The 16,449-nt window shown below is 40.7% G+C and overlaps 1 protein-coding gene across 1 annotated transcript in view; it reads left to right on the top strand.

Moving 5' to 3' along the window:
• The window catches only part of LOC147800096 (N(4)-(Beta-N-acetylglucosaminyl)-L-asparaginase-like), a gene marked incomplete at its 5' end in the record, with an annotated part of 88,190 nt that extends 72,934 nt beyond the window's left edge, over positions 1-15,256 (top strand). Inside the window, 2 exons of the mRNA XM_087129687.1 lie at positions 1,226-1,359; positions 13,515-15,256. Coding sequence (XP_086985813.1) covers positions 1,226-1,359; positions 13,515-13,618 — 238 coding nt within the window. The remainder of the gene's footprint in view (positions 1-1,225; positions 1,360-13,514) is intronic.
• Between the last annotated feature and the right edge of the window lie 1,193 nt (positions 15,257-16,449).

Raw genomic sequence — 16,449 nt, 5'->3', positions numbered from 1 at the left:
AGCCAACAGCTGCAGTCCACTGAACCCAGATCTGGTGGAAAACCAAAGGGAATGATGTCCATGGTTCACAATCCGAGGAAGGAGAATGGCAGTGAGGACAAGAAAGATCTGCATGTTGTGCTCCGCAGTGATGCAGAGGCAGCAGCATCTTCCCCGCAGCTTAGCTTTTGGCGGGTCCTTGAAAGAAGTACCCTGCAACTGAAGTTACTTTCAGTACCTCATCTCTTGAACCAGTCTCTGCCCGAGTCTTCAGGATCAGTGGGAATAAATGAGGGGAACATCATCCAGTACCCATCAGCAACCCTGCCTTAGAAATAATGCTGTCTGGCAATGTCCGTCATGTCAAGGAGGTGCATACCCTATCAAGGTTCCAGAATGGTGTGAAAGTCTCCAAAGAAGTTATTGAGAGAACCTACAATGTCAACTTCACTGCAGGTTTTGTGATGCAGTAGCTACCATCGAGAGTGATTCATCTTGTTTCAAGAACCTTGAGAACTGAACCTTAAGTTTTGTTGCCTGGCCTCAAGGGTGATATGCTGTTTTATTTAAGTTGGGCTTCAAGTTACTGAAATCATTTTGTGACACTTTTAAAAATTCAGAGCCTTTTTTTGTATTAAACTTTAATCAAGTAAACCTTTTGACCTTTTAATCAAGTAAACCTTTTTGTTTTGAGAAAACATGTGAACTGTTAGTTTCCATGTTATTTTTGTATTAAGTGACTACATGACTTGAACTTCAAGTTGAGCTCTTTTTCATTGTCCAACCTCCACCTTGGGTTGTTACCTGAAGAAGATTTGCAGTTATATCAAGGGATCAAGCACATCTTTTACTTTTTAAGTTAGTATCAGTTTTTAAGACCGAGGACGGCCTGAACATGAGGGTGAGGCTTTGTAGCGCAAAAGTGTACTTGCAGCGAGCTACCAGTGCTAGTAGCTGTTTACACAGCACCCCCAGTCAGTAGACTGTGTTAGTCTCCTTAGGTGTCCATCCTGAAGAGAGACTGAGCAGCACGTGCTGGCAGCATACGGCACTCCAAACTGACTCACCACCTAGGTTTACCTGGATAGCCACTTATCTGGGCTCACCGAAGGGTTTGGTCAGGAGGCTGGGGCGACCTTGGAGAAAGTTGTCAGTGCCACAGTACATGTATGTTCAGGTATGATTGGGGATGTAACATGGGTGTATATAATCTGATGCACAGTTTATGTGTTAAATTGGATTACAGTTTGCGGACTGTGGAGAATATGAAGCAAGGGATGAGTCCAAGTAGTGCCTGTGAAGCAGCTTTGCAGCCCATCATCAAATATTATCCTGATTTTAGCGGAGCTGTTGTTGCAGCTAGTAAGCAAGGAATTCACGGTAAGACATTCAGATAAAACAGTAAATAGAAAAGAAGATGCATTGTCTGTCCGTAGACAGAATAATTGGCTTTTCCACATTTGGAGGGGGCTCATCCAGTATGTCTTTTGAAAACTGCCAAGTTTTGATGGTGTCGTTAGGACATTAGGAAAATGTCTACACTACATGTAGATAATAACTGCTGTTACTACAAGTCGGGCACAGAGAACTTCAAAATTACGTGTTTTACTAAGAATATGCGTTGAACAGAATGGGACATAGGGAAAAATAGCAATGTATAAAAGTCCTGTGATGACGCTACCAAAATTTTACATGTAAAGCATCTTGACATGAATCTATGCTAAGTTTCACCCAGTATTGTCCTGCGAAGAATTCTATGTTGCAGGCGTGTCAAGGGACTTGAGGTGACATCATCAAGACACTGTTCTAGGACTACCTATGCAATAGGGTCTCTCTTAAACTCTGATGAAGATACAAAACCCAGGAACACATTCTTTATGAACTTTATATCCATGGTGTCAGTTGGATTTGACAAATAATTGTCTAACTAACCGATTGTACCATCACGTTACACATATGATCAGCAGTAAAATTATACATTGTATATTCAGTCAATTTCATGTTGATTAGACCTTTCGTAATATATGGAACAACTACACTTTTGTTGACATCATAATGAGTTTACAAAATTCCCAAACAACCAACACATTAACTTGGCTGACCAAAAGTCTTGCAAAAGTAATTAAAAAAAATTTTTGCCCAGGTGATTTGAAAAAAAAAGAAAGAATGAATGTGAGATAAAAGCAAAATTAATATAAAATTACTTGATAACATGATGAGTGAACTCTTTTTGTGTATATCATATCTTGGTTTGGTCTGTGCCAGATTTCTTCATTATCGTTGGACTTGGGGTTCTGGAGATATTGGCCTCCATAGGGTACATTTGCTTAGCTTACATTTGTAAGTTAACTTATATGAGAGCATTCGTTTAGTCATCACATGATGTTTGTGCCTGCTGTGGTACAAACCAGTAAACATAGCAGTGAACTTGAAGTTGAACCATCTATGAGTTGAATACGTAACTTAGTACAAAACCCTAAATAATTATGGAAAGGAAAGATTGTGTTCGAAAGAATGTTGTGTCTAGACACAACTTAAGCGATTTTGTAGAAGTTTACCATGCCCATGGACATAAACTTTAAAAGTAAGCCTAGGCCTATTTCCTAACAAACAAATGGACGTCTCTCACTCTTCATAACATCACATTATGTGAAACTTCTATTAGCCAAAACCTCTGAATGCTACTCTCCGATTTCATCCTGACTGGATGGCAGTAAGTAATTATAAAATAAGCAATCACCTTAGGACCCACTTCTCCAAGGCCAGTGTGACCATTACCCTGTCAATCATGGCATACTGGCTGCAAGCTGCTGATGGTGTAAAATAATGGAATTGTTTGAGAGCATAGGCAAAGTTTGACTGTTTTATGTCATTTATTTATTTTTTTATGTGATTTATCAGGATATATTTGGGTTATTTTTATGATTCAAAGTTGCTTACTCAATAACTTTTGGCACTTTTCCCAATGCCATACAGTATCAGTAAGAATCTAGTAGACTTTTGTAGGTTTTTTGTCAGCAAACTCACAGGCAGTGCCGTCATAAACCACCTGTTCACACGTTGTTAACTTTGATCTGGTAAGTAACATTGGAATGCAAACTGCTTGATCCAAAACCAGTGAGTACCGACCCGAGTTTGTCATTGGGCAAACTCGGGTCTGCTCCAATTTGGCGATTCACGTAATGAGCTGAGCCATGGCTGAGTGTAACCATAGAGGAATAACAAATTCTTCCATCTCCCTTCTTTGTTGAACCATGGAATGAAGATTAGAGAAAGAAGTCTTTTTGAACAAATCTTAGAAAAATTCACATTAAATTTTTTTTACAGGTTAGGAGTTCTCATAAATCATCACGTCATCAAATCATAGAGCCAACTACAATTTTGAAAATATAATCTTTATGGGGTGTGTTGGAAAAGTTTATATTTCCTGTCAAACATGTCCTTAAAATGGGAAAATCAGGTTGCAAATGGAATTTCATTGAATTTTTAATGGGTAATAAGAAGATTTACAGTTTATGAACATAGATTTTGAGGCCACATTTGGTTACATCAACAGTATTCCTTTTTCCATAATGACCATGGTCCAGTCGACATGCTGTTTGTGACTTTATTCTCATTCATGACAATTCAGGTCTAAGGAAATATGGTTCATAGTAAAAGCTTCAATTCACAAAGAGTGAGCATAGGGGTTATCACTTTCTCTGTTTTATGTTGACTCAGCTGTTGGCAGACAGTATTACTCAATGGTAAAAATGGAAAAAGCTAGAGGCACCGAGTCCTAGAACATTGACTGAAGGAGATAAAACAGGGTGATCAGTGTGAATTAAGATATAAATACATTTATAAATATGTATACGTATGTAAATGTACTTAAGAAAAGATTAGAGAAAACAGACTATTTACTAGAGAAAAATTTGATTAACATGAAGGAGTTAAAGAGCTATTGTTAAAATCCAACTTTTAAGCAGGTTTTATTTCTCTAAAAAGGCTATGTTTTGAAATTGTATATGAGATTAAATCTACGCAAACTATTGTCACTTTTTTACCACTGACATTGACTTGGTGACAAACTAAAGTGCCTATTCAATATTCAAAAATCATACACTTTCAACACTCTTCTCTGCTGCTGCCCTCAAGGTAATTTGAATTTGATCCCGGCCTGTTGTGTGCCAATAAAACCCCTGTATTTTCTGAAATCCATGTCTCATCAATGGCATGCAAAGTTAACATTTAAACCGCGTATTCAGATGTCTCTATTCCTAATAGAGATATCTTTATTGCACGTCCTGTTTTAATAGAGATATCTCTATTTTGTTTCCGGTCCCGCACACTGAGTCAACGGAAAGGTCATTGTAACGTAACACACAAAGTTTAACTGAGCCAGAGGGTTAATAATGTAAAGTTTCCTAATGTAAACAACCAAGGGAGTACGAGTACTGAGACATGATTCAAAACACCTCAAGATAATAGATTTTTAAACACAAAACGTCGAGGGTGACCTGCTGACCTCAGAAGCGGTAACTTAATAGAGATATTTCTGTTGCGCAGTAGAGATATCTCTATTATTAAATGTTAACTTTGCACGCCATACTAATTGGTTAAAAACCATGCATACACTGTGTGTTTAGTACACGCTTCCACTATAGATCGTTTCTTATATCAGCATCTCATGACAGAGCTTTGAGTCGCTGCCTAACACAAGGCTGTGGAAGAAGTGAGTGCGCAGTGTAGCGATTGATATTGAATTGAATTGAATTGGAGTTGACGACTGCTGTTTGACATGGCATTTAAGGTGCAAACTTCAAAGCCTGTCTCTTGAAGTATATGCCCATTGGGTTGAAACTTTGCAGATAGCTAGAAAGGGAATCGTTATTGATGAAAATTGACATCATGTAATGGCTTTGTCAGGTGTCAAATCACATGACAATAAAGGTGCACCATGTAAATCACTATATCTTCTAAGGTATGTGTCCAATTGGGTCGAAACTTTGCAGATAGCATATGCACACTTGGCCAGGACATTTTATTTAAAAGCGTGGGAATACAAAAAGCCCATTGCAAACAGACATAGAACATGTAGATGTTTCTTCTTTTTCCACTTTTTGCTTATTGACATTGTATGTTTAACCCTTGACTTTCAGCCTTTTCTTGAGGCCAATTCCCAATTCGTGGATAGACTACCATCTGAAGGTGTATGCCAAATCATGATGTCATCATGTCCAGTTTTTATCCTATAATTGCGGCCGCTGGTAATCTACATCCTTAAAACTTTGTGCACTGAGGCATAGGAAATTGAATATTCATGCCTTTGTTTGTGCTTGGTGTGATCTCATGACAACATCAAATTTAATGCTTGCGCAGGTGTTTGCATTACGCTGTGTGCCCTAAATCTGTATGTGCAGTCATTACCCTTAACAAGCTCTTTCTTCTGGAATTATTTTGGGAGTAAATAGCCCGGTTGTTTACAACATTGTTTTGTTTGAATCATTTTTGGCGAGCTGCGAAGCAAGTGCGAGCCTATGTAATACCCATTTCTGTCTTCTGTCCGTCCGTCCGCTATCAAATGTTAAACTTTTTCCTTGCAGGTCCATAGGTGTTAAAATGTGCCATTGAGTGCTTGTTTGCTTCTTCTTGGAATTCCATCAGTATTTAAATAGTTTCTTATGGCCCTAATGCTTAGAAACTTATTGAAAAAATTACAAAAGTTGAATGTTAACAATTTGAGTTGTATTGTGTACTTACCCTGTAGTACATACAGTACATATGTACTGAGCACTCCTGTAATGTACATGTGTGTGTGTATAGACAGTGTTTAGACACATACAAATGTACATGTACAGTATGAGGGAAAAATGTAAGGGATGGGGGGTACTCCAAGGTCGAGTTCGGGCGGCCTGTTCTTGACACAGGTTTCTTGTTCTCACGCTCGAACAGCGGGAACACGACTTAAGAACACTGTTCTCGGAACAGGATCACTCACCACCTCCTCGTCAGTGTTTTACAGGAACACACGGAAAACTCGTGAAATTTTGATTTTTGAACAGCTGCAAAAAGTAGAGAGATGGCTCCCAAATCCATAGACCATGTAGACAATGGGAAGTTTTGCAAAATTAACATTAATTATTTCCGTAACACAGAAATGAATGTTCCTGTTTATATAGAAAAGAATTCAGCCCATCCAAACCTTAACTCTCGAATAATGTATATGGACGCCGCCATGTTGCTTGCGATAACCGGTTGTTTGTTTCCGGTGTTCGAGTGGCCGACCCACGAACAACAAATCGAGCTGTTCGTGAACATACGGGAACAAGTCGCCCAAACTGAGCCCAAGTGACAGATTAAAATGTTTGTTGGGGGAGGGGTACCTGTAGGAGGAGGATCATGGGGACAAAGTACATCTATGTAGAAAGTGGATGAAATGCTGGGTAAGGTTGCCGTAATGGTTGGGCTGAATAAATGGGATGATGGAACAGCCAGAGTAAGAAGTCAAGGGAATGTGGGGAGGGATGGAGTAGGAGATGGATAGGATGATGGAGAAGGGTAAGACTAGGAAATGGATTGGATGATGGGGAGGGGTCCAGAGTGAAAGATGGATAGGATGATGGGAGGGGGTGTAGTAGGAAATGGATGAGATGACAGGAGGACATGGAGTTGGAAATGGATAAGATGATGGGGAGGGGCAAAGTAAGAGAACGATAGGATGATGGGGAGGGGCAAAGTAAGAGATGGATAGGATAATGGGGAGGGGCAGAGTAAGAGGTGGATAGGATAATGGGGAGGGGCAGAGTAAGAGGTGGATAGGATGATGGGGAGGGGTAGAGTAAGAGATGGATAGGATGATGGGGAGGGGTGTAGTAGGAAATGGATGAGATGGCAGGAGGACATGGAGTTGGAAATGGATAGGATGATGGGGAGGGGCAGAGTAAGAGATGGATAGGATAATGGGGAGGGGCAGAGTAAGAGGTGGATAGGATAATGGGGAGGGGCAGAGTAAGAGGTGGATAGGATGATGGGGAGGGGCAGATTAAGAGGTGGATAGGATAATGGGGAGGGGCAGAGTAAGAGGTGGATAGGATGATGTGGAGGGGCAGAGTAAGAGGTGGATAGGATGATGGGGAGGGGCACATTAAGAGGTGGATAGGATGATGGGGAGGGGCACATTAAGAGGTGGATAGGATGATGGGGAGGGACACATTAAGAGGTGGATAGGATGATGGGGAGGGGCAGAGTAAGAGGTGGATAGGATGATGGGGAGGGGCACATTAAGAGGTGGATAGGATGATGGGGAGGGGCAGAGTAAGAGGTCGATAGGATGATGGGAAGGGGCAGATTAAGAGTCGGATAGGATGATGGGGAGGCACTGCTTGTCCAGGTCTAGTCTGACTGTACTGGACCCACATTCTATAGGCATTCCTCTCTCCTGTAAAGAACTGTAATGTAATTCACAACAAGCAGCGAGCCATGGTGGCTTTGCCATTCTAGTTATTACGGCATTTGTACAAAAGCGTATTTTGTGAGATTTCACAATCACTCCCTGTGATGAAATAGTGCATTTTGTTACTTATGAACTTTGCTTTCCAGTAAATGTCAACATTTTACCGACCAGTCTTAGCCAAATTTGTACCAAGTCTTTGAACACTGATGTATTGGAGGGAGTGGAATAAAATTACAAGCTTTGCATGGATAATGGAACAGTGTATCGAAATTTAAAAAGTTTATTTGCGATGGCAAAAGTAGGTCTAATATCAGGGATTTTTCTCTTTTTCCTGGTCACAGCTTTACTTTGTATGCAGTTGCAAGTAAAAAACTACAAGTATTGCTAAGATATTACTGGCCCCCCTTATATCCAGCTAAGATGCAGGCAGTAATCAGGCATTTGTGGAATGTTTTCTATTATTCATCTGACTTGGTGGCGACCATCATTGAACACATTTAAGTGCCAGAGCTGCAACTCCTGTGTCCTTCCTCTATGCTGTAAGTCCCCTTGAAGCAGGAATGCTTGAAGATCAGTTTGCAGGTGTTTTAGTATACCTCTTTTAAAATATCTCAGTAGCAACATAGGAGGGTCGTCATCTATGGATTTCTTTGAACTCGGGGCAGAGGCCATTGAATGGGCATAGAAAGACGAGAAACAAGATACAACAAACTTCCCTGTCCCCCAAAAAATTCAAGTGGAAGCAACAGTGGCTAGGTCAGATACTAAGATGCTAATTGATTTAATGCACAAACAACAGCAAATTTTTGAGACACAACAGAAGTCAATCAATGATCTAACTAAAATGATACAACAAAACTACTCCAGCCTGGCATAGGGGATTCTGCAGCCAGAAATGAAATGACCCTTGGAGCGCTTCATATGGCCACCACTCTGTGAGATCCATCACTAAGCTTGCCATGGGGAAGCTGGCAGGACAGATGGTCCTCCAACTTTTTGGTGTGTGGTGACATGCACTTCAGTGCTCTTGCTGTTGCCTGCAGGATCTTGATACAGAACACATGATCATTTCAGTTTAGTTGGAGGCTGCAAATGTGGCAGGCTTCCAAATGATTTCTTAAATAGTTTAAGGAGGGTTGCAGCACCTGCAGATCTTAGAGAAGAATACAGGCTCTACTGCTGTCGTGAAAACCTAAGTCAATGATATCTTTGATATTCAAAATTTCTGTAGCTGTTCCACCAGTCAATCTAATATTGAAATACCTGACCTTCGATACCTACAGTGCACTTGCACAAGCACTTTTGCTGAGAGGACAGAGACCATGACATTAGCCCATACACTGCATGCCCCATGACTAGAATTCCACAGGTAAATCACCCTTTTTTCCCAGCACACACACAGAGTTCTCGAAGTTTCGTGTTTGTCTTATACACGCTTGGCATTTCAGAACATATTTCTGACACTTCACTTTAATTACCATTGTGTCAGATCCTAAGACAAGGAAGAGAACACTCAGGAAGTCTTAATGTGGATCATGTGGTGAACCTTTATTGCCCTTCAACTTTGATATTCCCTCCAGCTGTTTCCGATGTCGCCTATGTTCCCAAGAAAATCTGTGTGTAATTTGCTCACGCCAGTCGTCCGAAACTTGGAAATGGTTTTCTTCATGGCAGAACGATCTTACTTTACCCTACTAGACTTGCCTGCTTCTGTGGATACTTCTGTGGTTTCTAGTGCTGTAGCCACAATTTTGAATGGAAATTCACAACAATCTGCAGCGAGTTTGACAGTCCTATCAAGTTTATGTGTGGTAAACGTTTCCAGGGGAAATGTGGAGAGCATGTCTGTTTTGTCATACAACTGCCTGATTCCAGTCACGCAATCAGCTGGTGGGTCAGCTGAGTTTCCCTACACATGCAGTTCAAGATAAAAGGCTAGATCATATGGGTTTTCATCGACCACAATATTACCCTTTTTCTTGGTCATTTTATTTACGGGATCTTCGTATGTATGAGTGCACAACCCAATCTTTGTCTACTGCCCTCCATTTCTCGGGGAATGCCCCCACTTAGTTTCAGCAAGTTTCGTTCATATGGGAGCTGGGACCGGCGGCCATTTTTCTTGTGCTTGGGAACCAATAGCTGCAGTCACTGCAATCATCTCCATACTAGTTTCTTTTCAACTTGTCGATCGTCAGAGCTCGACAGTGACCTCCCTTCAACTTGGACTTTCAACTGATTTTCGTGGGATCTGTCACGCTCTTGTTCCCATTCTCCAATTTGCCAACACCCTCGGTCTCCTCCACGCGCCCACGAGGAGTCCTTTTTGCTGATTTCTCCCAATTCTGAACAAGATTTACAGGAGTCTTACAGTGCTTCTCTGAGACATTGAGGTAACCTGGTGATACTAGAAGTAGAAGTTTACAATTTCCTCCTCCCTTCCAGAAACACACTTTTACACATCTTAGCTGCCCCTCCTCCCAATTATGATGTTCCCCTGGGACGGGTTCTTTTCTGAGATTTTACGGCATGCTTTTACTAAGGTTCAGTTTGACCAGATCCAGTTAATGGCTTCATCCGATCCCATCTTAAATGGTAGCTCTCATGCCAGAACCTCCGTGGTGGCACCCCATTTCCTCAATTCTCCTTCGACAGTAACACTAACAGATGCTTGGGAGTCGAGTTGGGGGGCACACTTGGACGACCTGTCTCTCTCGGGATCTTAATCTCCATCAGAACAACACCTTTACATCTCCCAATTGAAGTTTCCTGCAGTTCTTAAGGCCCTCCAGCACGCTCCCAGCAGGATATCAAACAACTTCATCCAGATGAAAACTGACAATTTGAAAGTAGTGTACTACCTAAGCCATCGGGGGGACTCATTCACCTTCCCTGTACGTGCTAACATGGAAACTCCTCAGTTGGTGCATTCCTCATCAGATATTTATCCTTTCAAGCCTTTCACTTGTCAGAAAAGACCAACTTAATTGCAGATCCCATCTCATGGCTGTACAGTTCCCACAGAATAGACACTTCATCTCCCAACAGTCCAACAGATTTTTTTGGAAATCCACACAGTGACCTACTTGCAATTTGGACTCTTTCAACCAACATTAAAAGTGCTGCATCTGAGTTCGGAAAGTTTTCACCTCACTGCCTTGGTGCTTTCAGGCTGTCCTTCAGAGCAGCAGGCCTTTCAGAGGATGCTGCAGCCCTGGCAACCAGAAGCTGGGGAATCTGAACCATGAAAACTTATGACAGTTGCCTACAGCACTACTTCAATTGATGTTCACAGAAAGCTGTCAATCCAAATTCTGTGGTCTGTAATTGTTATTAGGGATTTCCTACTTTATCTCTTCAACTCTGATCTGCAAGTTTCCATCATCCAAGGTCACTGCTTTCAGAACCGTACACAAACATGGATGGTTCAGTCCAGTGAGTAACTATTCTCGGGATCAATCAGACCTTAATGCTGCATTGTATTAAATTAAAGGCAGTAAAAGAACAGGTGATAGCCTATGCAAGCCATTTACTTTGAAAACAGTTTTTTTTTGTTCAGACAAGTCTCATAGGTTTGTGCAAAGGGGCATCAAATGTTGTCCATATACGGAACTCTTTTCAAATGGGAGATAAGTAGTTCATGAATGTTGCATGGTGGAATACGATAAGGTGGAGTGTTTGCGGATGAAATGGAAAATATCTCTTTTGAGTATGTGTAGTTCTGAAAAGAACCGGTTTTTCGACGTTTCGGACAGTGAGCTCCGAAATGTTAAGTAACCGGTTATTTTCAGAACCACACATACTCAAAAAAGATATTTTCCACATGGTGTATCCTCAAACCCTCTACGTTAAATGGGAGATATTCAGTCTCTCTCCACTCCTTCACCAGTACGTTTGTAGACGAAGATGTCTTGAGGATGTTGTAGATCTTGGCCCAATTCAGATGCAAGCAGAAATATGCTCCACTATCTCAGCGTTCCTGCCTTTGGCAACATCAGACGCTGATGCAAACAAATCTAGAAAATGTACATGTTTACAACCCAAACAGCACAGATATATCCGAAATAAAACCACCCCCTTCAGGTTAAATCCTTTTTAGGCAGTCTAAACACCTTTCACTTCATAATAGTGTTTTGTATGACAGATCCTAAGCTTAATCCTTGACTGCAGCTAGTGGTGCCCTTTGTCGTAACATCGTGAATCTTTTCTGGTTTACATAATGAATTTAGACACAAAGGAGAAGAGAGAACAGTGTCAATGTTTCATCGTCATTTTGGCCATTTATTTACCATGATGTGAGAAAATTGATTGCAATTACTACTGTATTACTAAAGTACCTTCACCAGTAAGAAATCTTCTTCAATATTTAGTTGCATCTAGGCTACTAGAGATAACCACCATAGCTTTCAAATTCGAGAAATATGGAAGGGCTGCGTAGCACAGTGATCAGAATATCAACAAGAATATGATATCAAATCAGTTTTCTGAAATATGTGATGGCCGAGCTTTTGGTAACTGAGTACCTTCTTCAGGGTAAGCAGATTCAGTTCTGCTTGCATTTACATTGTAGCATTGTAGCTTTTACATTGTTGGTTTCATCTACAGATCATTTATGTTTAGTGATTACTAAAACGATCATGAAGTTTACAGTTAATACCATTCAGCCTTGATTGCCAGAACATGTTGTCTACGCATTGAACAGGAGGGGGAAGGCAAATCCTTTCTTTGGCCAGTGTTCTTCAAAACGATTGAAACTAGCCCAAAATTTTACAATTTCTGTGATTTAAGTTGCAAAAGCTACTCTGTCTGGGTATAACATGAATTTTCTGTTTTCATGATTTTGGAGACAACAAAAAATAGCACAAAGCAAGATTTTTGCCTAAGATTAAGAGCCGATCTTTGGCCAATCTATCTGGCCACTAGACTTTGTGCCAAGTTGATACTTGGTTTGGTTTTGGTCTCCATGCGCAAGATCGCTGGTAATCTACACATGAAATAAAGGGATTTCACATAAGTGCCATCTGTGCAAATCCGTGTCGAAATCAAACGGCCTCATTTCCAAATGCAGAAGTGCACAGATAGACGCAAAAGCATCGTATTGGGATCCTTTTATTAGTTGCTGCGATCTGCATGTTATACAGCAGATTGCAACTTGAGTAGATTTTGCATAGCGACCACCATCTCTGGAATGGACTTGTTCCTTTGTGCCATTCTTTATCCATTGAGAAACTGAACACTGAAATGGCCAAGTCAAATTCCTGACCTAAATCCAATAGAGAATCTGTAGAGGGAGCCGTACACGGGAGTGATGGCCAGAAGACCATCCAACAGGACCCAGCTGGAGGCTTTTGCCAAGGAAGAGTGGACCAACATCCCACATGAGACATTCAGAAAGCTTGTGGACACTTATAGGAGTCATCTTGAGGCAGTCATACAAAAGCAGTCATACAAAGGCAATGCTGTTGCCTATTAAGCAAAGACAATAGACTATGTAAACCTGGGGTATGAATAATTTGAACAGGAGCAAAAAAGAAACCTGAGCCGTATTTATTTTTATGCAAATGAAGTTTAGCCAACACGCATGTGGGTTTGTGTATTGCAACAAACAGACAAAACACGTTGTGGAAGGTACCAACATGGTAGCTTTACAATTGAAGAATTTAGAAAAGTATATTATTTTCCAAAGGATATGAATACTTTTTAGCACAACCGTAAAATAAATATTAAGAGAGGCCTGTACTGGCAAATCCTAAAATACTGAATAGCGGGAACAGCAGACCATAAAAGGTACATGTCGGTGATATAGTCTTCGCAACATAACTAGGTATATTGCACTGTAATACACAATTGTGTTTACAATCAGAGTGCAGAGAAATCTGTTATCTTGTGTCCTTGAGCTTTGTTCACTCTAATTCATTTCTTCCACATTTGAACAGGCAGTTGAAAAGTATTTGACTTAACTTGTTTGTCACTTCCCCTGAGACATTGACCCAATTTGTGACATGTAGGCCATCGTTCCTCATGTAAGACAATTTTTTTTCTTCACGTTGCCAATAAAATTTATTTTACAGTTTTTCCAAATGTCTGTTTCTTTTTTCAGGTGCAGCATGCTATGGCTTTGATACTTTTCATTATTCAGCGTACTTCACTGGACTGAAATCCCCCAAGATTGAAGCAATCCCCTGTATGCAAAAGACTAAGTAATTGAAAATAAAAGTTTATCTCATTTGATTTAACATGTACAAGTTGTTTTTTCAGATAAAAGGAAGTAGTCCTTTTTCATGTATGTTTACTATTGATTTTGTTGCAGTCATGATCTGTGTTTCCACCAGTTCCTATTTCTGTCCCGGATTTGTGATATTGCCTCACCTGTTGCATTCCAACTGATACTGTAAATGAAATGAGCCTGTCAAATTGTTTAAGTACTTTCTCTGTACACAGCTCATCACCATGTCCACTGATCATTGGCTTGATAAACTTCTAGTTTTGATGAAGTATCGGAAATTATGGAACTTCTCTGTTTGCTCATGTATGAGTGATACTTATTTTAATGATCACTTTATTGTCCTTTTTTTACACAACAACATGGATTATGTGACTCTTTTGCCAATGCTTTTTTGATTAATAGTAAATTAATTTTGGATTTTGCCCTGCCTGATGTGTATTTAATGCTATATACTCAGTGCCTGCCCCCTAAGGCTTGTGAAAAAACCACAAGTGTACTCGGGTGGGACTCGAACCTTAAACCTCCTGCTTACTAATGCACACATCTTAACCACTTGACCACCAAGCTTGTTGGTTAGCATTGGATGTAGCAGTGGGTACCGCAAACAACTATTTCAAAGATTGGTATGCACCGGGAAGATGTAAATTAATTTTGGATTTTTCAGTGTATCCCCCGAAGGTTTGTGAAGCCGACACCAGCAAGCTCGGTGGTCGAGTGGATAAGACATCTGCACTAGTAAGCAAGAGGTCGTGGATTCGAGTCCCATCCATGTACGCTTGTTTTTTTTTTTTTTCCACAAGCCTTCGGAGGCATACATTGAGCACATAGTTCTAAATACACGTCGGGCAGGGCAAAATCCAAAAGTAATTAATCTCCCCGGTGCAAACCCTTCTTTGGAATAGTTGATTGATTAATAGTTTGGCATTGGGTACATCCATGACAGATCTGGGTGTTTTGCCTGTTTCTGTGTCAAGCAATTGTTGCTTGATCACCTCTGTGCTTCCCGCACGTAAGCTCTGGTTGTATTTAGTAGATATCCACAACAAAATTAAGTTCAAGATTATTTTAGACAATTGACTTGAACGTTATCAAAATTATAGTAATGTAGTGTGACAAAAATCACTCTGCCTTCAAAATAATTCCACAAATTAGTCAAATGTCTTATTGTAGAAGTTACTCTTCGCATAGAAACACATTCTGCACTTTTTATTTTTGAAGCCGTGATAGCAGACTAGCATTTTAGAACGTACATAGTAACCTATGTACGTTCTAAAATGCTAGTTGGGTACATCCATGACAGATCTGGGTGTTTTGCCTGTTTCTGTGTCAAGTAATTGTTGCTTGATCACCTCTGTGCTTCCCGCACGTAAGCAAATTAGTCAAATGTCTTATTGTAGAAGTTACTCTTCGCATAGAAACACATTCTGCACTTTTTATTTTTGAAGCCGTGATAGCAGACTAGCATTTTAGAACGTACATAGTAACCTATGTACTCCAGGGACCAACAAAAGAGATTAACTAAATTTAAATAATGTTTTGGACATAAATGTGATAGAGACACCCAAGTAATATCAGAAATAAATGGGATAATTTTGAGTTGTGCTCTGAATACAAAAGCTGTTTCCTCGAGCAATCCTTCTCATGGTATGTTACTTACTTACGCCTGCGAATTTTATTAGTTGACTACTTCTTCTGATGGTGAAACCTTTCTGGTGAGCCAGGACTGCCTCAGTCTCCCCACCCCTACCCTTCGACCCCTCATAATTAGAACAATTTGAATTCCCCGTTCCTCGCTTTGTCCCCAGCCTCCTTCGTTGAGAACGATACCACAGAAAACAAAGACAGTGGTATTATATGGTGAAATCTAACTCGTGGCCGCTGATGTATAATTACAGTGAACTTGAAAGAAATTGCTATCTAGAGAGAATTGCAAGGTCCTTTACTAACGACCGACATGGCAATAAATATATACTCGTTGTTGGCGACTTCTTCACTAAGTGGACTGAGGCATATGCGATACCTGATCAAGAGGCAATCACGATTGCCACAAAAATTGATTTAAATTTTTCTGCAGATTTGGTGTGCCCCTACAACTTCACTCTGATCAAGGCCGAATTTTTGAGTCTTGTGTGTTCCAAGAAAAGTTTCCGGAAGTTAGGGGATAGACAGAAGGAGAACTACCGCCCTCTATCCACAACCCGATGGCAAGATTGAGCGATTTAACAGAGAATCCTTCAAGCGATGTTGTCAATGTATGTAACCGAAAGTCAGCGAGATTTGGACCGTCATTTGCCTTATGCTATAGCGTACCGCACATCCGTACTTGAGACTACAGATTGTACTCCAAGTGAAATGATGTTGGTCAGAGACATCCAACTACCCGTCGATTTGTGAACAGAGCAACCTGCTGCAGGTGAGAGTTGTTTTCCGACTCAAAATTATGCCCGCGACTTGCAGGAAAGACTAGAGCAAGTACACAGATTTGCCCGTGACCGTCTGAAAATAGCTAGTAATCGGCTGAAGAAGAATTACGACCACGAAGTCGAGGGAGAAGGATTCATTCGAGGAGCTGCAGTCCAAAGAGGGAGAAGGGATTAAGTTTGAAGTTGCAGCGGCCATGGAAGGGCCCGTATCTCGTCACAAAACATCTGAGTGATATCATGTACTGTATACAGATTTCCAGTAAGTCCAAATCAAATATAGTGCATAGCAACCGTCTGAAACCCTACCGTGGAGAAAATCCACCAGTTTAGCTGCATCCAAGAGAAAGTCGAGAAGACGAGCGTGAACCAGACGAGCAAAATGAAGG

The sequence above is a fragment of the Acanthaster planci genome, linkage group LG02 (assembly GCF_054643075.1).
Source record: "Acanthaster planci isolate LZ-2023a linkage group LG02, COTS_SCS, whole genome shotgun sequence".
NCBI classification, from domain to species: domain Eukaryota; kingdom Metazoa; phylum Echinodermata; class Asteroidea; order Valvatida; family Acanthasteridae; genus Acanthaster; species Acanthaster planci.
Note: the sequence above shows the minus strand (reverse complement) of the source record. Positions and strands in the feature narration are given on the sequence as shown.